General features: G+C 44.6%; 1 protein-coding gene across 2 annotated transcripts in view; it reads left to right on the forward strand.

Annotated features, from left to right (window-relative positions):
• Positions 1 to 25,998, forward strand: part of renbp (renin binding protein) — a 57,243-nt gene that overhangs the window by 10,637 nt on the left and 20,608 nt on the right. The window contains exons 3-6 of one of the 2 annotated variants that reach the window (XM_072449357.1): positions 8,965 to 9,040; positions 9,113 to 9,188; positions 12,129 to 12,307; positions 17,065 to 17,283. In XM_072449357.1, coding sequence (XP_072305458.1) covers positions 8,965 to 9,040; positions 9,113 to 9,188; positions 12,129 to 12,307; positions 17,065 to 17,283 — 550 coding nt within the window. The remainder of the gene's footprint in view (positions 1 to 8,964; positions 9,041 to 9,112; positions 9,189 to 12,128; positions 12,308 to 17,064; positions 17,284 to 25,998) is intronic. The other variant, XM_072449359.1, reaches the window with a different exon arrangement.

Consider the following 25,998-nt stretch of genomic DNA (forward strand, 5'->3'; position numbering starts at 1 on the left):
GACCGTGTTTCTTTCAGCATCAGACACAAGAATGTCCTTTCCACCCAGACGTTTAGTTCCAATCGCCTTCCGTTGCTGAGCCGCGTCCTTGCACACGACCAGCAGCGAGCCATCTCTAAGGACACTTAGAGATCACTCCCACAGCTACAGTTAGGCTCTTTGACAATGCCACTGAATTCCACTCCTTAAAGGATGCACTATCCTGTGCAAGCTTTATGATCACCTTACAGTCTCTGCTCTCACTCCGGATATCAATAGCTTCAGCCTCATCCTGCTGCTCATTCCCAGAACCCTCGGACGAGCTAAGGGACTTTTTACGTTTCCGGGCACGTGCAGCCAGAAAAGGCTGCTCCTCCACGCCGTCCAGAACGTCTTCGACCACCGATCCACTCTCCTCCGCCATCTCCCGTCTCATAGTCAGTGACATTACCGTCATGGTGTGACATCATTGTCACGGCAACTGTACAGAATATGGCCATGCATTCTTGGCATTGCACGGCGTCTAGTATTAATAGTTTTCAATCCTTTGACTTAGACTTTTTTTGTAACGCCCGAAATCACAACAAAGGGCATAAGGATGGGAAACCAGTTCTTCAAGGTAGATAAAAACTGGTCATCTGGAATGGAGACCATTTCTCCAGGCAGTTGAAGAGCAGTTGGATCCATAAGTCAACTTTGGGCCTGTTCCATTCCCCAAGGGGAAGTGGAAAACGAAGTCTGGCGGTAATGCAACACTTGGATGCCAACTGCCATAAAACAACAACAACAACAACAACAACAACGAAGAAAAACATACAATTAAAGCCACGGTAGCGGCGATGACGGCTCTCGCCACCCGCGCGGCCGTGTTTTGATCGCGATTGCCCCGACACTGCGTTCTCTTAGACTTTTTTCTTTAGACTTTAAGCTACGTACAGACCACCGCGGCCTAATCGCGCCTGACGCAGAATTTGAGCGCGTGTACATTTGAAAGGTTTACGCACCGGACGTGCCCTATCGACGCCCCGGCCAATATACACAGGCGAGCGTACGGCGCGCTCGAGCTCTCTGCGCACATGCGCAGTAGAGGTGTTGTCGCATGAGCAGTGGAGTTGTTGTCGGTGTGGCCTTTCATTGTGTAAAATGGCGGATATCGAGAGTGTTGTTTTCACGTTTTTGGTTTGTTTCTGTCTCTGTATTCCACCGTGAATACATCGTACAGCTCCTTTCTCCCACACACGGCCACAATCAGTCTTTCGTCTGCCATTGTTGACGAAGAAGGAAGAAGTGGCGTTTCTTGGGAAATTCCACCGGGGAATACCGGAAATGCGATAGGAAATACGTACTAACGTACGTCACTGGAGCGTCAGCTCTGATTGGCTGAGACCTGGACATATCTGAGCGCGTCGGGTAAGCCGCATCGGCCACATCGGCCGGCTCATACGCGCGCTCAAAGCGTCGAGAGCATAAGAAAACGCACTACGTGCTCGACGCGCGTTTACTATATACTTTGAATGTAAACTGGACGCTTCGGCCGCGGCGGTGTGGAAGCCGCTTTATTCTTAAAAAATACTTTATTCTTTAGACTTTATTCTTTAGACTTTATTCTTTGACTTTATTCTTTAGACTTTATTCTTTAGACTTTATTCTTTGACTTTATTCTTTGACTTTATTCTTTAGACTTTATTCGTTAGACCCCCTCCTCCCTGTACCTCCGTCACCTGGCAACAGAGACCCGCCGCTAAAGCTGATGCTTACGCTGATGCTAACGCTGATGCTAACGCTGATGCTAACGCTGATGCTAATGCTGATGCTAACGCTAATGCTGATGCTAACGCTGATGCTAATGTTGATGCTAAGACCACGGCACGAGAAGAAATGTTCCTTCAAAATAAAAGAGGAAGAGGAAGTGAAGGCATTCATTGCGGTAATGCGCTTTTTCATGCCGTTTCAAACAAATCAGACAATGTTGAGTTTTTCACACAATGGGTAGGGGACGATATAGAGTCAATTTGTTACATGGTATTAATTATTTCCAATAAGTCCATCAAAACGCATTAGTGAGTGAAATATGAGCTCCGTAGATCAATTCCAATAGGCGTGAATTGTCCTTGAAAAAACAGGAAATGAAGCCTTTTTTGAGGGCGTGTTACGCAGAGACCATAAGAAATATCAAAATTGTTGGGAATTTTTATTAAATTTCAATGTCTCTAGATGCAAAAGGTGTTGTTTTGAGCTCGATCAGACAAAAACCTAGGACAAGTACAATTTTGAAAAAAAAAATTCAAGCGTGGCGGTGCCACTTTGATTCAACATGGCTGACTTCCTGTTTATCATATAGCGATGCTCTAGGTGTGTTTTACTCGTCAAAGGTCAGAGGTCAAAGGTAGCTCTATCACTGTTCCTAGTTTCATGTGCCTAGGCCAAAGAATAAGAGTTTCATATTTTTTCTTTTTTGAACTAGTCGACGCTGTTGCGACGAGCGTTCTCGCAACCTCCATTTTATTCAAGTTCGGAATCCCATGTGTGACTTTCATCAATGTTCAGGGGGTCAAAAATGCCTGAGTTGTGGCAAAATGACCATGAAAGAAGAATAATAATAAGAAACCTGGCAAGAACAAAGACTTGTCGCATTCCATTACATGGAATGGCTCGAGCCAATTAAAAGCTTGCAAGGGAAATTAAATATTGTCAATAGGAACAGTAGTCAGAAGCAGAGGATAGTGATGCCATACTTTCCCCAGCATAGTTACTCCTAAGGCCATAAAGGGTTTATATTTCTGTTCCTAACTGGCCTGACCATAAGCCATTTGAAAGAGGAACGTTTTAAGCCTGGTCTTAAATGAAGAGACTGTGTCAGCCTCTTTAACATGGACAGGAGCTGATTCCATAACACAGGAGCTCTACCTCCTACTGTGCTTTTAGAGACTCTTGAGACCACCAGAAGGCTCTATCTCCTACTGTGCTTTTAGAGACTCTTGGGACCACCAGAAGGCTCTACCTCCTACTGTGCTTTTAGAGACTCTTGGGACCACCAGAAGACCAGCATTTTGAGAGTGAAGAGCTCTGTTTGGATGAGATGGTTCTATAGCATCTTTGGGGTGGGAGAGGCCATGTCATTTATGACTTTGTAAGTCAGGAGTTTAAATTTGATTCTAAACTCGACAGTAGCCAGTGAAGAGACTCCAGCACCGGCGTAATGTGCTCTCTTCTTTTAGTTCCTGTTAGTAATCTTGCTGCTGCATTTTCAACCAGTTGAAAGCTTTTTATGGAGCTTTTAGGACACGCTGTGAGCAGGAGTTACAGTCTAATCTAGATGTTACAAATGCATGGATAAGTTTTTCAGCATCACTTTTAGGCAGGGTTCTTCTGATTTTATCTATATTACACAGATGGAAATAGTCTGTTTTACAGGCTTGATTTATATGAGCTTTAAATGAGAGCTCCTGGTCAAATAAGACTCTGAGGTTTCTTACAGTAGAACTGGGTTACCCCCCAGGAGACCGAAGGTTCGCTAGTCCGAAGGTTCACAAGTCCGAAGGTTTTAAAAGTTCACTAGTCCGAAGGTTTGCTAGTCCGAAGGTTCACTGGTCCGAAGGTTCGCTAGTCCGAAAGTTCCTCATAGGCTAAAGTGAAGGTGCAGACGGCATCGGGATGTAGTCAGCCTGTAAAATGCGCACGAAGCACGAAGACACGCACTGGGGCTCATCACGTTTAATGTACCAGCTGCTCACAGGTGGCACCACAAGTTGTACTGTGTATGAGAAAATAACAAGGGAACATCTCGAATCCTCCGCTTTATGCCTTCATTTGATCATAAGAAAAATGCGTGAACAGAATCCTCCGTTCTATGCCTTCATTTTATCATAAGTATAGAAATGATATATGTATATATAGAAACGCGTGATCCGATCACCGTTTGATTGGTAGTCAAAAAGGAAATTCAGCTCGCCAAGACGGGAGTGTCTACAGAGCCACGGCGCGCGGCCGAAACTGCTGGGCTATTTGAGTTAATTCATTCATTAATAATACGATAAGGAGCTCAGGCTATGCACAGAAACAAGTCGGTTATAAAAAATACGTGAGTTTAATCATAAAAAGTGCATCAACACTAGAAAAGTTCAAAAAGCAGTGTGTGGGGCAAAGGGAGGCGAGGAGAGCCCGCTGCACGGAGACACAGCTTTGGTGAAGAGAGCCGCGAGTAGAGCCCGCTGCGCAGACTCACATCTTCGGACTCGTGAACCTTCGGACTAATGAACCTTCGGACTTGTGAACCTTCGGACTTGTGAACCTTAAAATTTCGGTGAAATTTTTAAAATTTCGGTGAAATTTCGGACTCGTGAACCTTCGGACCAGTAAACCTTCGGACTCGTGGGCAGTCACCTCGAGAACGCACGTCTGGTGCGTTTGTCTTTCAAATGTACACGCGCTCAAATTCTGCGTCGGGCGCGATTTGGCTTCCGCGGTGTGTACGTAGCTTAAGACGAAAGTACCCCCGGTCCTCGTGGCGTTTGTTCGTGCACTAGCCACTGAGTTCGGCTTGTTGTTCCACCGGAGGCGGGCGGTGCTAAGCTAAGCTATGCTAAGCTAAACTGTGAGATCTGCAGCACTGGACCCCTGCATTGCATTGCTACGGAACGGAGGTACTTTTACTCTAAAGGATTGCTTTAACGCTGTGTTTCATGGTGGTTTGGTGTTAGTTTTCGTGATTTTATTGTCACTTTTGGCTTGTTGTTGTTCTGACCGGAGCCGGGCGGAGCTATACTAAGCTAAGCTAAAACGCTGCAGCACTGTTGAGCACTGTTTAGCGCTGTGAGATCTGCAGCACTGGACCCTTGTATTATTGGATTCTCAGAGACCATTTGCAACGGAACTGAGGTACTTTTACTCTTAAGGATTGCTTCAACGCTGACTTTTGGGGGTCGAGTTATGCTACCGGAGCCGGGCGGCGCTAAGCTAAGCTAAGCTAAAACGCTGCTACAGGCTGGAACTGTTGAGCGCAGACTAATAGGAAATCATTGATAAGTAAGGCCTCTAATATTAAACGGACAATGCACGGACGGCAAAGGAATGGGTTTTAAGTTGTGGCAAAACAAACAATGAAATAGATGAGTCACAGTCACTGCCCAGTGACAGTGCATCTAACATCGGCAATCTGCTCATATATTAGCTAAAGCTGAAATGTTATTTTTAAATTCAACTCTGACTTCTGGATGGTAGAGATTTGTTAACGTGAAAATAACATTTCACTTAACTCATCAGATGTAGATGAGTGAGACATCATTGGATAGCTTTGAAAGTACACTTTTCAGAATCTGAATAACTCAAAATGTCTCTGGGGAGACTTGTTTCTGGTTTATCCACGGCTGGTCATATATACGAGGACCAATAGCACTGTAAGAAGGTTAAAGCTCTGAAAAGTCAGTTTTGCATGACATGGGACCTTTAAGGTTCTGGAGTGGCCTAGCCAGTTTCCAGACCTAAATCCAGTAGAAAACCTTTGGAGCTGAAACTCTGTGTTGCTCAACAACAGCCCTGAAACCTGACAGATTTAGAGAAGATCTGTGAGGAGGAGTGGCCAAAGTCCTGCTGCAGTGTGTGCAAACCTGGTCAAGAACTACAGGAAACTACCTGCATAATTTCCAGAGGGAGAACTTACAACATTGCAAGGTGTTCAAATATTTTTTTATCTCATTGTAAATCCATTGAGCCTATATCTGCATCAGTGATTTTAGATATGCCTATATTCAAGATAAAGAAATAGTCCATATTGGAATAGATGGTACGTGGATTAGAAAAATGGGTATACCAGCAGGCACCAGCAGGGTTAATTTCCCTCCAGATGTCAATCAGTCCTATCTTCTTCATTCATTTATGGAACTTATTTATTGTTCCTCCAGTTCCTCTTAAGAATTATGTAGGTTTAATGTGAAAATTCCAATTACCGCCTCAGATTAGGGTTCCCTCAGAGGTTTGCAATAATGTCTATAATATCAGTATAGAAGGTGATATCGCCCTCTGGTGGAGCATACACATTTACCAAAGTAAAAACCTTTCCATTAATAGTTCTCTTAACCAATACATATCTGCCAGCTTTGTCTTTACATTCAAAACTTTGTTCAAAAGCTATTTGGTTTGAAATCAATATTGCAACTTCCCTTCTATGTTTGCCTCTGTATGATGAATAGAACATTTTTTGTTATAACAGAATTAGGTTAGTTTTTCATGTTTTTCAAATGCGTCTCTTGTTAATATATAATGTCTATTATGCCTGTTCTCATTTTTGTTAAAATCTTTATGTTTATATTAAAGGATGCTATTTGTAACACTTCCGATGCCATTTGGTTGATTGTATTGATTATTCCATTCATAATTTTGAATGTTTTTAAACTCTCTGGTCGATCACAACATATAGTAAACACAAGAACTACAGAAACTGGAAACCGATGAAAGTCCATTCCTATTGAAGGCCCCCCCGCTGACCTTTACATTTTTTTTTTCACATTTTCCCTCAAATCCAATCTCCCACATTTGGCACTCAGATGAGTGGATGTAACTAGAGCCAGTGTTTATGTACGAAAGCAGACAGACATGGAACATAAAGTCTGACGTTAAAACAAACAAGCCCCGTCACTATCATCAGTCTCTTCAAAGTAACAGAAATGTATCACCATGGTGACCACAACCTGAATCTGAACTCACATGCTCCGGTGGCTCCATCTCTTGTCGCTCTTCAGTTCTCTGTGTTTTGCATCTTTTAAAGGAACACCTCTTCTTCTCCTGGTGTTCTGAGGAGCACCTCTGCTTCTCCTGGTGTTCTGAGGAGCACCTCTTCTTCTCCTGGTGTTCTGAGGAGCACCTCTGCTTCTCCTGGTGTTCTGAGGAGCACCTCTTCTTCTCCTGGTGTTCTGAGGAGCACCTCTGCTTCTCCTGGTGTTCTGAGGAGCACCTCTTCTTCTCCTGGTGTTCTGAGGAGCACCTCTGCTTCTCCTGATGTTCTGAGGAGCACCTCTTCTTCTCCTGGTGTTCTGAGGAGCACCTCTGCTTCTCCAGGTGTTCTGAGGAGCACCTCTGCTTCTCCTGGTGTTCTGAGCACATGTTTTTTATCTTCAAATGTCACCAGAAGAGTCGCTGGGAAAGATAATCCATGTCTCAGTTTTCTCCTCCTGAGCTCTTAACAGATGTGGTGGAACACTTCTCGTTGTTGACAAACCTCTTATGGGATATCCGGGGCAAAGAAGACGTGCTTGCCTTTGTACTGGAGGTCTCCTTTAACTTTTGTAACCTTCATAACACATTCCTTTACATAATCATTAAAGAAACCTCATTATCAGGCCTCGTGGTCAGTTGCTGGTCTTGTTTTGCCCAGGCGATGTGCTCTTTCCATTGTGATGGGAGGTAGTCTGTGGTATCTGTGGGATCACCTTCTCCAAAAGCTTTCAGTGTCATCTCCCTCCTCTCCCTCTGGGACCCCACAAGTCTGAGATTGGTCCTACATGATCTGGACTCCAAATCCACTTTTCTTATTCTTGTTCTCTGACTGCAGCGTCTCGATTTTGGCCCACATCATCCGTGTTGTCTGAAATACGCTGTTCAGCTTAATAGATGCAGGCTTCATTTCCTCCCCTCGCTTTCAGCTCCCTTATGTCGCATTCAAATCGATTGAATCAGGCTGCTCTACCTGCCGCTCCATTTCTACTCTTAGTGACGCCATGTCATGCGGCATTTTATGTTTCATTTGACATATGTTGTAGAGACGTTTCTTCTCTTTCATCCAACAGGAGGAGGCCAACATTCTTAATCTTGGCCGCGGAACTCCATCCCTGTGGGGGAGAGCTGCGACCCACCGTGTCGGCCATGTTAGCTTCCTTTGCTTGTGAGGCAAGCTGTTGGAGCCGTGGGTCGGCAGCTTTGTTTGTCTTGGCCCCTTAGGGTCACCTGTCTTGTGTTTTCTTTGTTTACTAATCTCTTGTTCATCTTCTCTGGGATTATGTGGGTCAAACAATGGTTTTAAAGACAGTTCCTTCAATAGTGGAGTGAGTGCATCTGTTTAGCTTCTGTTGAAGTTGAAGATGTGTGTGTGTGTGTGTGTGTGCGCGTGTGTGCGCGCGTTTGTGTGGGTGCGTTTGTGTGTGTGTGTGTGTGTGCGCTCGTGTGTGTGCATCCATGTGTGTGTGCGTTCGTGTGTGTGTGCGTTCTTGTGTGTGTGTGTGTGTGTTCGTGTGTGTGCGTTTGTGTGTGTGTGCGTTTGTGTGTGTGCATTTCATGTGTGTGTGTGTGTGTGTGTGTGTGTGTGGCCGTGTGTGTGCGTTCGTGTGTGTGTGTGTGTGTGTGCGTTCGTGTTTGTGTGTGTGTGCGTTCGTGTGTGTGCATTCGTGTGTGTGTTTGCGCTCGTGTGCGTTCGTGTGTGTGTGTGTGTGTGTGCATTCGTGTGTGTGTGCGACCGTGTGTGTGCGTTCGTGTCTGTGTGTGCGTTCGTGTGTGTGGTCGTGTGTGTGCGTTCGTGTGTGTTTGTGTGTGTGTGTTTGCGTTCGTGTGTGTGTGCTTGTGCGTTTGTGTGTGTGTGCATTTGTGTGTGTGCGTTTGTTTGTGTGTGTGTTCGTGTGTGTGCGTTCGTGTGTGTGTGCGTTTGTGTGTGTATCTGTGTCTGTGTGTGCGTCCGTGTGTATCTGTGTGTGTGTGTGTGCGTTCGTGTGTGTGTGTGCGTCTGTGTGTGTTTATGTGTGTGTACATCCATGTGTGTGTGCGTTCGTGTGTGTGTGAGCGATCGTGTGTGTGTGTGTGCGTTTGTGTGTTTGTTCGTGTGTGTGCGTTCGTGTATGTGTGTGTGTGTGCGTCCGTGTGTGTCTGTGTATCTGTGTGTGTGTGCGTCTGTGTGTGTGTGTGCGTTTGTGTGTGTGTGTGTGTGAGTTCGTGTGTGTGTGTGTGTGTGCGTTCGTGTGTGTGTGTGCGTTCGTGTGTGTGTGTGTGTGTGTGTGTATACAGGGGTTTCTTCACGTGCCTGGGCAGAGATGGTCAGGTGTATGACGAGCTGAAGTATGTGTGGCTCCAAGGACGGCAGGTAGGTGTCGCCCATGTGTACCCACTCATGAGGCCTGCCTCTGGGCTGTCTGACTGACGCTGTTCCCTTCAGGTGTGGATGTACTGTCGCCTGTACCGGACTGTGCCACGTTTTCACAGAGAGGAGCTGCTACAAGCTGCTAAAGCAGGTGAGACAGTGCTGATTGTGCAACTAAACTACACTAAAAACATAAATACACCACGAATTTGAAATAACTACACCTGAACTTAAGACTTAATCAACGTATCAACTTAATTGACTTATTGAAATTGTATCCGAGGGCTGGAAAAACGACTTGCAATTTTGTTTGTTCGGATCTTGTGGCCAAATTGTGTTTTCGGTGAAAACTGTCCGGAGGGACTGTCCTCACAGGATGGGGTGCGACATGGCTAAGGCGGATGGTGCAAGGAAAGTGGTCTCCACCAGTCAGCGGGGGGCACATACATGTGCTAGAGCTGATGGCAGTGTGCCTGGCGCTGGATGTCATAGTTCACTCCGACAACACCACGGTGCTTCATCATATCAACCAGGTCGATGACACTGATGGACTTGACTCCAGGGAGGCGACTCACTGTCCCCTCTGGTTTTCACTGGCGGACTGTGCCTGTCCTCTAGCTGCAAGCATGTTACCGTGGCAACATGACAAACATTGCCATAGACTTACATGTGTTTTGGTTGACATGGGATTAAAACATGTACTTTGTCAACAGTTGAACACACTAAACATAAAAGCCTATGGGGACATAACTCAAACTCATTATCTCAACCGCACGGTAGTGAAAATGTTGAACGAAGTACTATAAAGTTGGTACTGTTTGTGGGGGAGGAGTGATGTAGGAGGCGGGATTAGAGGTATGTTGTAAGGTATCACAAGTGGGGCGAGGGCCTTTATTGCTGGCTTTAATGTATTTTGAAATTTGAGGTGGTGCTAGCGAGTCATTTTGTTTTATTTCTTAGACTAAAATGTTTCAGCAATCTTGAAATCTTAAAAAATAACACTTTTTTTCTCTCCATTATTTTTCTCCTATAAGGACTCGAGCGAGAGTCACGTGACTTTGTCACATTCACTTTTATGTTCAGTGTGATGTGGAGAATAATTGTGTCAAATTATGTTTATGACAAAGCATATTTCTTTTTCCCATTCTTGCTGGTAAACTAAAAGCATATCGGTGTAATCCCTCATTCGTCCAGGAGTGTTCCATTGTTGAAAACGATTCAGTCATCTGGACTCTGTTAAGAAAAAACTAAACATTTCCACACTTCATTTTCAATCTGCGAATAAAGACTGGGAACTCAGATATTTATCCTACTCTGAATAGGCCCTGCCCATCAGGGTGTTTTTGGTTTCACCAGAAACTAAACCTCTTTGTTTTCTATAAAACTAGCCTCTTGTTTCCTATCAGTCCTTTAATGGGCTATTAGCCTCCTATTGTCCCTGGCTCTCTCTCTCTCCTCTCTGTGTAACTGATGAGCATCAGAATGCCCTGGGCGTCGACCTCTCCAGGGATTAGAAATTCCATTATAAATGACCGGAAAGTTGAATCTTAACCCACATTTTCTATTTAAGAATGCCGTTTATTTTTTAACAAAGACTGCCTCCGTAGAAAAAGGTTCAGTCGTTTCATCTGGACTCGTTTCGACTCTCATCTAAGAGTCATTGTCAATTTGCGAATTTAGACCGGGAACTCAGATATTATCTTTCTATCTATTATCTTATTAATATCTGAGTTCCCGGTCTAAAACTGTTCTTAAAGTGCTCGGTGCAGTTGAACTGGAAGACCCACAAAGATTGGCTGCTGCTGCATACATGTTGAGAGGGTGATTGGGCAAGCTCGCTCCAATTATAAAATACTGCATGGACCTGTGGCCGTTAGCCTCCTTTCCTCTGATGATGCAGAGGACACAACTCTGGACAAAATAATGAGAGTGGCATCTGCACTAACAAATCTGTGCCCCTCAATTGTACCAATCAATTTACCAATGTGTAAATAAATATCAACTCTATAATCATTGTAATGTACTCAGTGCACTAATGAATCAGTTCCATTCAAGTGTATCATACATGATTCATTTTGGTATAAACAGTATAAATGTATAAATACCTCATTTATGTTCCATAAACAGACTGATGCTATTTGTATTTGTATTACAGAATGACATTGTACACTGAGAACGATTTGAAATTAAGTGAACAAGACTGTATATTTTTTAGAGTCACGTGATTTTGTCGCTTTGTGCCCGGTCACAAATGAGCCCGTTATAAATATTTTCAGTTGTCCACTCAATTTGCATATCATTGCGTTCAACTTAGGAATCTTCACAAACGCTACTGTAAAATGTACCTATAAATTGTATTTAAGAAACATAGATTTTTTGGAAATTCAAAAAATAAAATCCTATTTTGTTTCAAATCCACTATGACCACACTTGTAAGTGTCTCAAAGATAACAAGATAACATTTCTTTGCCCATGTGTATTGATGAAAACTGTAGGAGAAAATGGCAAAAGTACGACGATGTGCACTTTTGTCAGCGCTGTGTTTGATCCAATATGGCCGACTTCCTGTATGACTTAGGGCAGGGTCATTATTATTTTTTACATGAACTATTCTTTGGAGTGAGCGTCATATTTTTACTGCAACTTTTTTTTGCATCGGGCTCCCATTGGCCCCATGTTAATCGAGTTTTAAGGTGGCGCTACTAAGGCGTCTTTCAATATTGTTACACGGAACCTTCACACAAAATTACAAGTCAAGGTGTTCTAATTTGTGATACCGCTCACTAGCATATCCATCCTTGTTTACTACTCAATTTTTGCGTTTTTCCTGCCCCCAGATACAATGAATTTAATTTTATCCCTCGCCGGGACGATTCTTGTCTTTCCGCTTGGGCGTAGTAAAATGACCCTTCTGCTGACGTCATCCGTGTTGACAATTATTTTCCTCTCAAGTTCTCACTTTCCTCTATTATAGCATTTTGACTTTGCCACATCATTTCACTGATAGTGACAGGAAGAGCCACAGTTATAGTGGCTCTTCCTGTCATATATCAGCCATAACCCAAAAAGAAGTGTTATATTTGTGTTGTAGGTGGAGTGTTCCTGAGAAAACATGCTCGTGTTGGGGGCAGCAGTGGTCCGTGGAAGTGTGCCTTCTGCCTGACAAGAGACGGGAAAGCCGTAAAGATCCAGCGGACTATTTTCAGCGAGTGCTTTTACATCCTGGCCCTGGATGAGCTGAGCCGGGTCACAGACAACAGCGACATGCAGGTGTGTGGCGACAGAGGGACTATATTCAGCAACTAACTAACTAACTAACTAAAAGTTAAAAAACAAGTTCTGATAGAGATTCTGAACAGATGGGTCCATACTTTTATATTTCGTAATTTAATTTTTTCTTAGTTTCAAAAAGATATCAATAAAAGATAAAAACAGAGACTTCAGGGTATGACACAGTCTGACTAGTCGCACTGCTACGCCCTGCTGCAGATATTGCCTTTAATATCTCATTTTTACCCACAAACTGAGGAGCAAGACACTGAAAGAGGAGTAAACACACCAAGCTGAACACACAGTCGAACCCAGATGGACTGGAAAGAGGACATAACTTTACAATACGTGGCCCTTATTTTGCGTTAAATGCAGCCTGACAAGGTGTCATTGAGAGCTGAGATGGGAGCAACGATCTCCATTTAATAGTATGGAAGCTGATATATTGGAACTGAAGGCAGGAAGTGCGGTACACGCATCGGTGAGGTAGAGCAGCATATCTCAGACATTATGGATGACTTACTGGAACTGGTTAAACTCCAGGTGGAGAGCAAGACTATGAAGGGAAAGATTCTAGATTTTGAGTCCAGATAATTCTGGAGCTTATATCCAGGACTCCTCCATACTATAGAGAGAGCACATTGCCTGGGCCAACAGAAATAAGAAGCTGATAAACCACAAGGATTGATAATGAGGTTTCTGAATCAGCGTGAGAAGGAGCGCATCATGAAGGCTGCAAAAGTTAAAGGAGACCTCCAGTACAAAGGCAAGAAGGTTTTTCTTGCACAAGATGTACTATATGAAATTAATTTGTTCCAATTTTACAGTAAAAAGTACTACTTTTTGTTGTTTGGACCAACTTAGCAGGAAGCCGGAGGGCCAATACAAATTGGTCTGAGGGTCATATTTGGCCCCCGGGCCATATTTGGCCCCCGGGCCATAGTAACTAATAGGGATGTATTCTCTGAAGTGGGATGGATGCCATCCCTGCGTCCCGGACTTTCCCCAAAACGCAGTCCAGTTGTCAACAAAGACTACGTTGTTTTGAGGGCACCATCTAGATAACCAGTTGTTGAATGCTGAAAGAGGCTGTACAATTCAGCATTGATCCGATTGGGCAGGGGACCAGAAAATATTACAGTGTCTGACATCAACTTTGCCAATTCACACACCGCAGCTACTTGTACTTTGAGCACGTCTGATTGTCTCCGCCGGGCGTCGTTATCGCCCGCGTGAATCACGATTCGGTGGAATCCCTGTCTCCTCTGCTTTAAGATTCTAAGGTTTCATTTACCTCAGATTTACGGGGTTTTGTGCGTCGCTTGTTGACAAAGCAGAAGTCAGCAACGCCTGTCAATCACTCCATTTGGAAATTGTAGTGATTGGGTTGGATTCGAGGCCAAAACTTCTTTGTAAATTATTTTCAAAGCGTGTGGTCTTGGCTGGTCAGGCAAGTGCACCACAGGCCGGAGTTTAGCACATCGTTCCACGGAGAACCTTCCAAACGGTCACAAATTGGTCCCTTTTCTGTTCCTGGTCTATTCCCGGCTGCACGGGAGGCGCTGTGGGGCTAGTCTTAGGATCACTAGCACTGCTAATGATAATGCTGCGCCCAATTGCGCTACAACTTGGCTATAGCTAGACTTTAGCTCCTCTAAACAGCGGATCCGCGCTTCTAACTCCGTAACCTTGGCAACCAAAACTACCACTGGACTGCACTTCACGCACCTGTCGTCGAAGAAAGAGCCAGGGTTCTGACTCCACATATGACAACTTGATCAGGTAAAGGTAGAGGGAGATTCAGCCATGACGCTAGCGGCTAGGCTTGCTCAGGCTCAAGCGAGAGAGCGAGGGGGGTTTTAATCCACTAAATACTGAACAAAAGTGAGCTGTATGAGGCTCCGGATTGTTTACAGAGCAATCAAACTTTCACTGGTGTATAAGATGCTAAAATAGTGTGTATCATTTATGGATTAACGATAGAAGGTAGCGTATGATAGCTTCCTTCCAGCTGGTATGATGGCTTTCTTCTAAATCTGAGGGATCTGAGCTTTTTTAAGTGCCCAGTTAAAAGTTGATAAAAGAGTGTGTCTTTTAGAGCTTTATACCACTCTGAGGTGAACCCCTTACTCTCCAGAGATTTATTGTTTTTTAGTCTTTTGATTGCACTTTGAATTTCAGTCCAACCCAAATCCAGCACCCTGAGACTCTACACTAGCCGTAAGGAAGGAGGCCGCGGACTAGTGAGTGTGAGAGCCACTATCCAGGATGAAACATCCAAAATCCACAAGTACATCAAGGGCAGGGCCCCAACAATAGACGTGCTCAATAGCAAACAGAGGAAAAGGAGATGGAGGAGGGACCATCATGGGAGGACAAGCCCCTACGTGGGATGTACCACCGGAACATAACTGAATTGGCTGATATCAATAAATCCTACCAATGGCTAGAGTGGGCCGAACTGAAGAACAGCACAGAGACCCTGATCATGGTGGCACAGGAGCAGGCCCTGAACACCAGAGCAATATAGGCCAAGATCTACAACACCAGACAAGACCCAAGGTGTAGGCTGTGCAAAGGGGGCCCTGATACAATCCAGCACATAACTGCAAGTTGTAAGATGCTAGCAGGAAAGCATACATGCAAGTGGATGGTAAAGTGTACAGTAACATCTGTCCAGAGTATGGACTGGAGACCCCAAGGACAAAGTGGGAAGCACCCCCAAAAGTGATGGCAACATCAGGGAAAAGGAAAACAAAAATATGGAGAAATACCAAGAGTTTAGGGAAGAGCTGGAGAAAGCATAGAAGGTGAAGACGAAAGTGGTGCCTGTGGTCATCAGATGACTCGGCAGTGTTGGGAAAGTTCATTTTCTGCATAAACTAGTTCAGTTCATAGTTCACACATTTTAAAATGAACTAGTTCAGTTCATAGTTCATAATTCAAAATGTTCAACTAAGTTCAAAGCTCCAAAAAATGAACTAGTTCAGTTATTTTTTTCAATATTATGCAATAATTGTTCTAAATTATTTCCACAGCCCAAATACAACCACAGGTAGCAATTATTTTATTAGTTTATTGTTGAAAATGTGTCAGATTTCATCTTGTGTCAGATTTCATCTTCATATCCAATTTTTAATCCTTACTCAACCAGGATTTACATTCACATTGAAGGGACAGACTTCCCCCATGTGTTGCTGTCCAGTCAGACCACACTAGCAGCAGCAGCAGCTTTCAGCCCCACAGTATATTCTCAAAAACTTGAGGGAAAACTTGCTGGGCAAAGTTTGCACATGAATGTTAGATTGTTCCCATCCTCACCGACCTTATCATAAAACTCACGTAACTGGTCGTAGGGCGACTCCTGCTGCTCTGTTGACTTCACGTTGCGGTCAATGCTGCTTTTTGTTTTAATGCACATGTGCAGTGCGACACTTCAAATCTCTGTCTGTCTCCGCGATCTATCGCCTCTACAACTTCGGAGCTCTTACACTTGGCAGACACAGGCTCTTTTTGGGCAACTTAACTGTGTTTTTCGCCTGGAAGTCTCTAGAAATCTGACACTTTATTTAACGAAAATAAAAAGAACAAAGGTGCCGTTCACAGACACCAGAATGAACGCGTTCATATTATTGTTCGTCAGCAGTAATACCGTTCGTTCAGTTCACGTTCACCAAAATTATGAACGCGTTCATGAACTTTCGTTCAATGAACGCGTTTGTGACTCGGGGTAGTGACCCCCAAACTGAAGGAGTGGCTGCAGCAAATAAAACATCAGACATCACAGTCCTGAAAAGTGCAGTGCTAGAAACAGAAAACAAATACTGCACAGAACCCTCAAGCTTCCTCGCCTCGAGTTGAGGACCCAAGCTTAGAAAGAATGGACGAGACCACCCGCAGAGGGTGAGAAGGGACTTTTTTTTTTACTCATAACGGTTGTTTGAATTATTTTTTAAAAAAAGCACAAGTACCTAAGTATTCACCTCCTTTGCTCAGTACTTTAGACCTGTTTCCAGTGTGTGTTTTTTAAGGACAGAATTTCTAGGTGCGGTCAGGGGTCGCAGGGTGTCAGGTTTGGGGACCACAGGATCTCATCTCTGCTGTTTGCAGACGATGTTGTCCAGATGGCTTCATCAAACCCGGACCTGCAGCATGCACTGGGGCATTTTGTAGCCAATTGCAAAAAGTCTGGGATGAAAATCAGCACCTCCAAATCCGAGGCCATGGTCCTCGACCAGAATAAGGTGGCTTGTCCCCTGCAGGTGGGTGGGGAGTCCTTGCTTCAAGTGGAGGAGTTCAAGTATCTTGTTCATGAGTGAGGGACAGACAGTCGGTGATGCAGTCGCAGCATCGGACTGTTGTGGTGAAGAAGTAGCTGAGTCAAAAGGCAAAGCTCTCAATATACCATTCAATGTATGTTCTACTCTCACCTATGGTCATGAGCTGAAAGGACAATCCCTGAGAGATTGGGTGAGGCTCAGTCACATGGTAAGAGCGGCCTTTCTTGAGAGGTTTTGCAGGCATTTTCCAATGGGAAGAGGCCCCGGGGCAGGCCCAGGACACACTGGAGGGACTATGTCTCTTAGCTAGCTTGGGGACACCTCAGGACCCACCCAAAGCAGCTGGAGTATGTGTCCGGGGTGAGGGAAGTCTGGAGGCCCCTGCACAGACGCAACCCGGCCCCAGATTGGTGGAAAAAGTTAGATGGATGATACAATTCCTTGGGTCCCTGACTCACTAGCCCCTGCTCTCTGCAGATGGAGGCCGAGCAGATGATGGAGCAACTGGTTTACTGGGTGCAGAAGGACTCTTCAGGCCTGGGTCGCCCTAAGCTCCCTGGGGACACACCCTCCAGCAGCATGGCTGTGCCCATGATGCTGCTGTGTCTGGTGCAGCAGCTGAGCGAGGGCCGGGAGCCCCTCAAGTACCAGAGTGTGGGCCAGTGGTGTGTGCAGCAGATTCTCCAACATGTACAGGTGGGTCTCGTACACAAGCAGGGCTAAACAACTTCAAATTAACTACATCACTGTGGAATGAAAAATGAAATTTCCCCATGTGGGACAATAAAGGATTATCTCATCTTATCTTAAAATGATTCTAAATTTAGAAAATATTAAATCTGTGCTATAGAAGGCCTTGCGGTAAGGTCTAACCATGGTTATGTATTCCACATTACAGTGGTGTGGGATCAGGTCAATCACTGATTGCCTTGATTGACCTGATCCCACACCACTGTAAAGTGGATGCAATCCACTACAATAAAATCTAAAGCGACCATGTGTCAAAACCAGTGGGAACAGTTGCCTCGGGACATAGGTTTTTAGACACTCATATTTACAAATACAACTATCAGTAAAAATGCCAAAGTGACTCTAGCTTTTCAGTCCCTGTGCTCCCATGTCGAAGTGTACTGAGACACATGAGACCCTGTTTAACCACGGTTGTCAACTCTACACTTTCTCCCAGAAGTAAAACTTCACTGACAATTGTGAGTACTTCAATGCATTGGCATGTGTGGCAGATTAAAGGGAAACGCTCTTCTCGTCTCCATCTCTTCAGCACAAAATCAGCTGAATGATACAACCATATGTATCATATGCCAAGAGAGAACTAGCACTGTTAACAATGCAACTCTAGTTAAGAGACACTCCAATTTTGTATTTGTCATTAGATAAGATAAGTCTTTATTTGTCCACACAATGGGGAAATGTCAGTGTTGCAAACACAAGTAAAAGAGCAGATAACTTATAGAAAGGCTTAAAAAAAACACTCTTAATAGAAAAGCTTGTATAAAAAAGTTCTTATATTCTTAATAAAAAGTTAAACATAATAATAATAATAGTAACAAAAGCCCTGCGACAAGTTGGCCACTGTCCAGGGTGTACCCCGCCTAAGGCCCGAAGTCACTGGGATAGGCTCCAGTCACCCGTGACCCCGAAAGGAAACAAGCGGTAGAAAATGGATGGATGGATGGATGGATGGACAAAAGCAACACTCTTATTTACAGCAGTTATGTGGACGGAGAATATTGCACCAGGATGATTGCACATGATTAAGTCAGTATTGCACATGGGTATAACAGTGTTTGTTGTAGAGTCTGACAGCAGCAGGAAGGAAAGACCTGCGAAACGTCTCCTTCACACAGCGAGGGTGGATCAGTCACTGAAGCTGCTCTCTAGAGCGGACAGAGTGTCCTGCAGGGGGCGACACTCATGGTCCAGCATAGATGTGAGTTTAGCCAGGATCCTTCTGTCCCCCACCTCCTGCACCGAGTCCAGAGCACAGCCCAGGACGGAGCTTTGTCCAGCTTCTTCCTCTCCCTCTCTGTGATGCTGCTGCTCCAGCAGACCACACCTACAGGAGCTGATGCCACCACAGAGTCAGAGAAGACCTTCAGGAGTGGCCCTGTCACTCCAAAAGACCTGAGTCTCCTCAGGAGGTAGAGCCCACTCTGGCTCTTCCTGTACAGTCTGTGTTATGAGTCCAGTCCAGTTTGTGGTTCAGATGAACACCAGGTACTTGTATGAGTCACTCTCTCAATGTCCGGTCCCTGGATGTTCACTGGTGAGGGGGGCGTGGCCTCTGTGGAAGTCCACCACCATCTCCTTGGTCTTCTCCGTGTTGAGGGTAGGCTGATCTTAGTTACCACTACACAAAGCCATACTAGAGTAAACTACTCTAGTAAACTACTCCCAAAGAGGGTTTTTTTTGTAGTTTTTCCTGGCCGAGAAGGAGAGTCTAAGGACAGAGGACCCTGGGACATCGTCCCTCGCCACCACAGACATTGTCTGACTTCATCGCCACCACAGACATTGTTGATTCATTTCTCCCTGTGGCCCTCAGAGGCAACTGTTGTTGTGATTTTGGGCCTTACAAAAATAAATTGATTTGATTTGATATGATACTATAACGTACATCACACTGTTATTACACTTGGGTCACACATTTATTACACTTGGGTTACACATTTATTACACTTGGGTCACACTGTTTTTATACTGTCATTACACTTGGGTCACACTGTCATTACACTTGGGTCACACTGTTATTACACTTAGACCACACTGTTGTTACACTTAGACCACACTGTTGTTACACTTGGATCACACTGTTGTTACACTTGGGTCACACTGTTATTACTCAAACCACACTGTTTTTACACTGTCATTACCCTTGGGTCACACTGTTATTACACTTAGACCACACTGTTGTTACACTTAGACCACACTGTTGTTACACTTGGATCACACTGTTGTTACACTTGGGTCACACTGTTATTACTCAAACCACACTGTTTTTACACTGTCATTACCCTTTGGTCACACTGTTATTACACTTGGGTCACTTTGTTGTTACACTTGGGTCACACTGTTATTACTCAGACAACACAGTTTTTATACTGTTATTACACTCGGGTCACTGTTATACCATGCAGTACCAATGGAGTGGCCACTGGGGGTGTATGTGACATGCTCTGGCTAGCCATACCCTATCCATGGTTCTAAATCTTTAGCTCAGTTGACTGTAGATACTCTTACAAAACAAATGTTTTTTTTGCCACATGAGAGCTTCAAACAAATCCATCTTCTTTTTAGTTCTTGTTATTAAACTCTGCCGAAACACAGAATCAGATAGGGTTTATAGTCAATAAACAGAATTCACAAACATAAGAACTGGAGTCAAGCCATGTCCCTGCCAGCTTCAAGTCGCCCATCATTGTCCCTGTCCTCAAGAAGCCCTGGATCACTGGACATAATGACTACAGACCTGTGGCCCTGACGTCTGTAGTCATGAAGTCATTTGAGCACCAGTTCCTACCCCACCTCAAGTCCTCCTGCTCTGCTCCAGGACAAGCTCTTCCAGCTCAACGTGCCTGACTCCACCTGCAGGGGGAGCAGTGACTTCCTGACAGATCGGAAGGCAGTGCGTGCGGCTGGGGAAGAATGTCTAAAGGGGGTTACACACCGCGGCGTCCAAAGCTTCCAGTTTACATTCAAAGTCTATGTAAACGCGCGTCGAATGCCTACGTTTTCCGCGGCACGATTTCTGCGTTTTTGCGGAGCGATTTCTGGGCTGTCGGACGCCATGGACGCTTTGGACGTGCGTCCGAAGCGTCCAAAGTGTCCGACGCCGACATGTTCAGCTTTGTCCAACTTTCTGCGTTGGACGCGGCACAGCAGCCAGAGATGACGCTCCAGTAACGTGCTACGCACGACCCGGAAGAAGACCCAAAACAAAACCCGCAAGATAAAAAAAAATCCTTAAGACGCAGCTCTTGGAGCTGCGTCTTAAGGGGCAACTGTTGTTGTGATTTTGGGCCTTACAAAAATAAATTGATTTGATTTGATTTGATGATAATGATATTGACTAAACTCTGCTCAGCTCTGAAGTATATGCGGGTCCCAGACGGGCCCTGTAGCCCATCGCCTCCGCTTTTGGACTGTGTAAAGTTAATAAACCAAAGCCATGGTCCAACATTAAACTCCATTTACACCATGAGAAAAGCAACACAGCACAACTCCTCCACTGAGCATGTGCAGGACGACTTAAGATAAGATAAGATAAGATAAGATAATCCTTTATTGTCCCACATGGGGAAATTTCATTGGTGCAACACAGGTATATACAGAGGCAGATACAGAAGAAAAAACGCACGTCTGCTGCTGAGTGTATTTTACGGACTCGCGTCGGAGGCGTCTGTCTTCAAATGTACAGGCGTCCAACTTCTGCATCGGGCGCGAATTTGACGCCGCAGTGTGTACCTAGCTGTGTATCAGCACAGGAGTTCCACAGGGCTGTGTACTTTCTCCCCTGCTCTTCTCCCTGTACACAAACTGCTGCACCTCCAGCCACGACTCTGTAAAACTGATCAAGTTTGTGGACGACTCCACCCTCATCGGGCTCATCTGGGAAGGGGAAGAGTCTGTCTACAGGAGGTGGAGCGGCTGGTGTCCTGGTGCAGCGGTAACAACCTGGAGTTCAACGCCCAGAAGACAGTGGAGATGATCGTGGACTTATGGAAAGTCACAGTTCCCCTTCACCATGACAAGACTCCCCCATCTCCACTGTGGACTCCCTCCACTTCCAATGCACCACCATCACCAGGACCACAAGTGGGAGCCCACCATCAGCTCCTCATCAAGAAGGCCCAGCAGAGGATGTACTTCCTGCAGCAGCTGAGGAAAGACAAGCTTCCAGCGCAGATGATGGTGCAGTTCTACACGTCCATCATTGAGTCCATCCTCACCTCCTCATTCTCATTTCCCGGCGACTCTTCAGGTGACATTCGAAGGTAAAGAGCTCATGCTCAGAACACCAGGAGAAGCAGAGGTACTCCTCAGGAAGATGCAAAACACAGAGAACTGAGCAGTGACAAGATGGAGCCACCAGCGTGGAGCATGTGAGTTTGGGTTGAGGTCACCATGGTGATCCATTACTATTTGATTGAGGTGCCCACCAGCTCAGAGAGCAAGAGGAAAGAGGAAAAACATGTCCGGAATGCTCTCTCAGCCTGTGGATACCCCGCTGGGGCCCTCAACAGAGTGAAGAGAACCAAAAAGCAGGACAAAAGGGACAAAAGGGAAACAGAACAGAGAAGGAAGGTGTTTCTATCCTTTATGTCTCGGGACTGTCTGAAAAATTGCAGAGATTTTTTAGACAACATGAAGTCCCTGTTTATTTTAAACCAGGCAACACTTTAAAGGAATTATGGAGGATTTTTTGGCGCCAAATCTGAGTCTCATTTCCTTGTGGCGTGGACAGCCGGGTAGTTCATTCACATGTCAATCATAGGATGCACCTATTGCACACCTGCAGCCTTGTGCGGCTCGTCCCCAGGAGAGCAGCATGTTTCCCTGGCTGTGCATGCGTGGTTGATATGCCTGTGTGTGTCTAAGTGCATGGATCTATTATAATATAGTTCCCTCAGTGTACAGGACAAAATGAAGACAGTGAAAGACAGTTCGAGCTCAGAAGACACGGAAATCTAGAGACGAGAGACGATGCGATCCATCACACTAATGAATAAACGCACGTGAAGCGGCGAGGCTGTTGTGTGCTTCTGCACGGAGTGAGTGCACATGCACACTTCCGCTTGAATTCTCAAATCGCCAAAAAATATCTGAGTTCCCGGCCTAAATTCGCCAATTGACAATGACTCTTGGATGAGAGTCGAAACGTCTTGTTTTTTCTAAAATTGAGTCCAGATGAAACAACTGAACCTTTTTCTACAATGGAACTCTCCTGGACGAATGAGGGACTAATCAAATCAAATCAAATCAATTTATTTTTGTAAGGCCCAAAATCACAACAACAGTTGCCTCTGAGGGCCACAGGGAGAAATGAATCAACAATGTCTGTGGTGGCGATGAAGTCAGACAATGTCTGTGGTGGCGATGAAGTCAGACAATGTCTGTGGTGGCGAGGGACGATGTCCCAGGGTCCTCTGTCCTTAGACTCTCCTTCTCGGCCAGGAAAAACTACAAAAAAAAACCTCTTTGGGAAAAAAGCGTAGAAACCTGGAGGAGTTCCAGTGAAGGAGAGATCCGACTCTCACAGACGGACTACACCCACATGTTCTTATGTTTATTTGTTGTGTTCGACCAGTGTCTAAAAGCATTCAGATTTTATCAATGGAAAAAATCAATACTGGTCGTATTGATTTTTCCATTAATGCCATTGGATTGATCATCCAGTTGCAATCAATGCCATACTGAACCCAATAATTCAATCATTCGTTAATTTTCTACCGCTTGTTCCCTTTCGGGGTCGTGGGTGACTGGAGCCTATCCCAGTGACTTTGGGCCTTAGGCAGGGTACACCCTGGACAGGGGCCAACTCGTCGCAGGGTCAACACACAGACATAGACACACAGACAGGGATGGCCCAGCCTATAAGCGAACTAAGCTGCTTAGGGCCCCGAGGCGTTAAGAGGGCCCCCAATCTGGCAACCCGTCTTATGTGAAGTGCAAGCGCAGTGCGCGCCACTAGTGTAGTAGCGCTGCTAGCGCGGCAGCGCACCCAACGGTAACATAACGCACAAATCGCATTTATTTGTAATGACAATCTGGCAACCAAGACACCAAACCTGCGCTGATTGGTCAACTTCAATGTGCGCGAGGAGATCGAGAGCAAAACATATACACAATACAACGTGGTCCCTGCGTGGTCCTCATGTCCAGAAGAATATGTCCAGAAGAATATATCCCCCTGTGCCGAAAAACGAAAGAAGAAACGACTTGATGATGTAAAGAAACTGCAAACTCAACAACACTCTCGACGTATTGAACTTATTTTACAAAGAGACGGTTGATGCTGCTGTTTCAAAGTACATGAGTCTGTCATGTTAGTTTGCTCAGGCTGGAGGCGAGACGAGAGCTCTGCACCGCGCATAATATGTCTGAATGAAGGATATTAACATTTACGCCCGGTAGTGTGAGCTGCAGGTGAGGGTGGTGAGGTGGCGTCCATGCCCCAGGTCAGTAAGAGGGGGACTCTGGACGAGCGCCGTCTCGTCCAGAACCTCTGACATGAAACTTTGGAGTGAACAGTGTGCGGCCCTGTCCCGGACCCTTGTCCCGGACCCCTGTCCCGAGCCCCTGTCCCGAGCCCCTGTGCAGCCTCAGTCAGAGATGAGCAGGTTTGAGTTTGCGTCCCTCTCTCACACGCTGCCCGTACCATCAATCGTATCGATATCGATATCAATCGTGACTCATGATGTCTGTTTTACTTTGACTTCTTAAGAAATAAGTGCAATGAGAGGAACGTAAAGGTTTATGCGTGTAAGGTCCATCAGCCAATCACATCGCAGCATTGTTTCACGCAGGAGTCCAGTGTGTGATGTTCTGATCAGAACAAATCAACTTTTAATAGAGCAATAAAACATTTCAATTGATTTAAAAAGCATCATTAGACTATTTGTTATAATTTCTAATAAATTGATAGTGAAAAATAACCAGACATTATTATAATTACGTCTGTTATATAATAATACTATATATTTTTATATAAAAGTGGCAAAGTTGCAGAAACGCAGTCTCTTCACTACAGCTAGGTTTGGATCTTCACTTCATTCTCTGGGAATAACATTTTTGTACTGTGTAGTTTTATCAGCGTTATCAAGCAATGCTTATGACATTTGTTTAATTTAATATAACTTGTTTTGTCAAGGAACAGTTGGGAGCAGTTAAAGATAAAGTAGTAAGGATAACTATTACTTTTACAGTTAAAATTAATCAATTTGACCATAATTATTTTTATAGCCATTATTGTATTGAGTAATTAAGTACACTAATGTATTAATAACTGGCTTTAATCATTTTCTCCTGGCACAGTTACATCACATCATCATTTTATACCATTACAACCTCAACATTTTACTCTTACTTTAGCCGGCTGGACCACATTAAAATGCACCAGAATACATGAATACACTGGGGGAGAGCCCCCAGACCCCCCTGTTCATTAATTTAAACTGCTAATGTGGCTGTAGACCTTTAACGCCCACAAATACGCCCAAAAACATATCTGGGAGGTGTGTTATTTGTACAGGGAGTAGAGGTGATGTCAGCGGAATACCAAGTTGCATTGTGGGATTTAAGTTTAAGTTTAATATTTGAGCTGTTGAGGTGCTTAGAATAAACTAACCTAGATGGCAAACAGATGCCCTGGTGTTTTGGTGCGCTTTGTTTGCGTTAAAGAAAGTTCCCATATGTGAATTGTTCACTGACAATGGCAATAAAACTGATTCTGATGACGTGGTTAGGGGCCCCCAAATTTTTTTTCGCTTAGGGCCCCCTGAAGGCTTGGGCCGGCCCTGCACACAGACAACCATTCACTCTCACATTCATTCACTAGGGCCAATTCAGAGTTCCAATTTTGCCTAACACATGCATGTGTTTGGATGGTGGGAGGAGCCGGAGAACCCGGAGAGAACCCCCAATCAAACATTAAAAAATTGTAAAAAAAAAAAACTTGGTTTGACTCTGTCAGCGCCACTGAAATCTCCATAGTACATGTCACGCTCTATCACGGTGTCTTATGCAATGCATTCTGGGATTGAAACACGCCCAGCAGCGTCATCACAACAAATAGGCGGCGCCCGTGCATGTTCCTCCCGCTCGCCTTCGCTACCAAAAACTAACCAAAAACAACAACAACAACTCACTATTCATCACACAAAGGCAAACATAGAAGGGGAGTCGCAATATTGATTTTAAATCAAATACCTTTTGAAAAGAGTTTTGAATGTAAAGACAAAGAAGGGAGATATGTTCTGGTTAAAGGAACTATTAATGGACAGATTTTTACTCTGCTAAATGTGTGTGCTTAAAAACATACTTACTCCTTTTGTGCTTACAACACGAGCTGATCAAAACATACAAACAAATATGTTCAAATCTTAAATTTGTACAATCTAAATTTCACACCAAACAGAATCATTTGAGGAGCATTGAAAGAATCCATTGCTTGGACAAACTGGACTTGTATTTAAGGTATTTAACTCCTATGATAAGGAGTTGTTATAACCAGGAAGTTAAACAGAATGATGACCTCAGAGCCTTTTGACTGAAACATGTATTAAAGCGTATAAGTCAGAACGTTCACGGGAATTCATATCTAAATGATTTGAATGTATGAAGAGTCTGGACAGTCACATGACACATGAAGGGTCAATGGGAAAGAGAGGGTCA

The sequence above is a fragment of the Eucyclogobius newberryi genome, unplaced genomic scaffold, assembly GCF_026437365.1.
Source record: "Eucyclogobius newberryi isolate DKJ021-1_F unplaced genomic scaffold, fEucNew1.0.hap1 SCAF_17, whole genome shotgun sequence".
Lineage (NCBI taxonomy): Eukaryota > Metazoa > Chordata > Actinopteri > Gobiiformes > Gobiidae > Eucyclogobius > Eucyclogobius newberryi.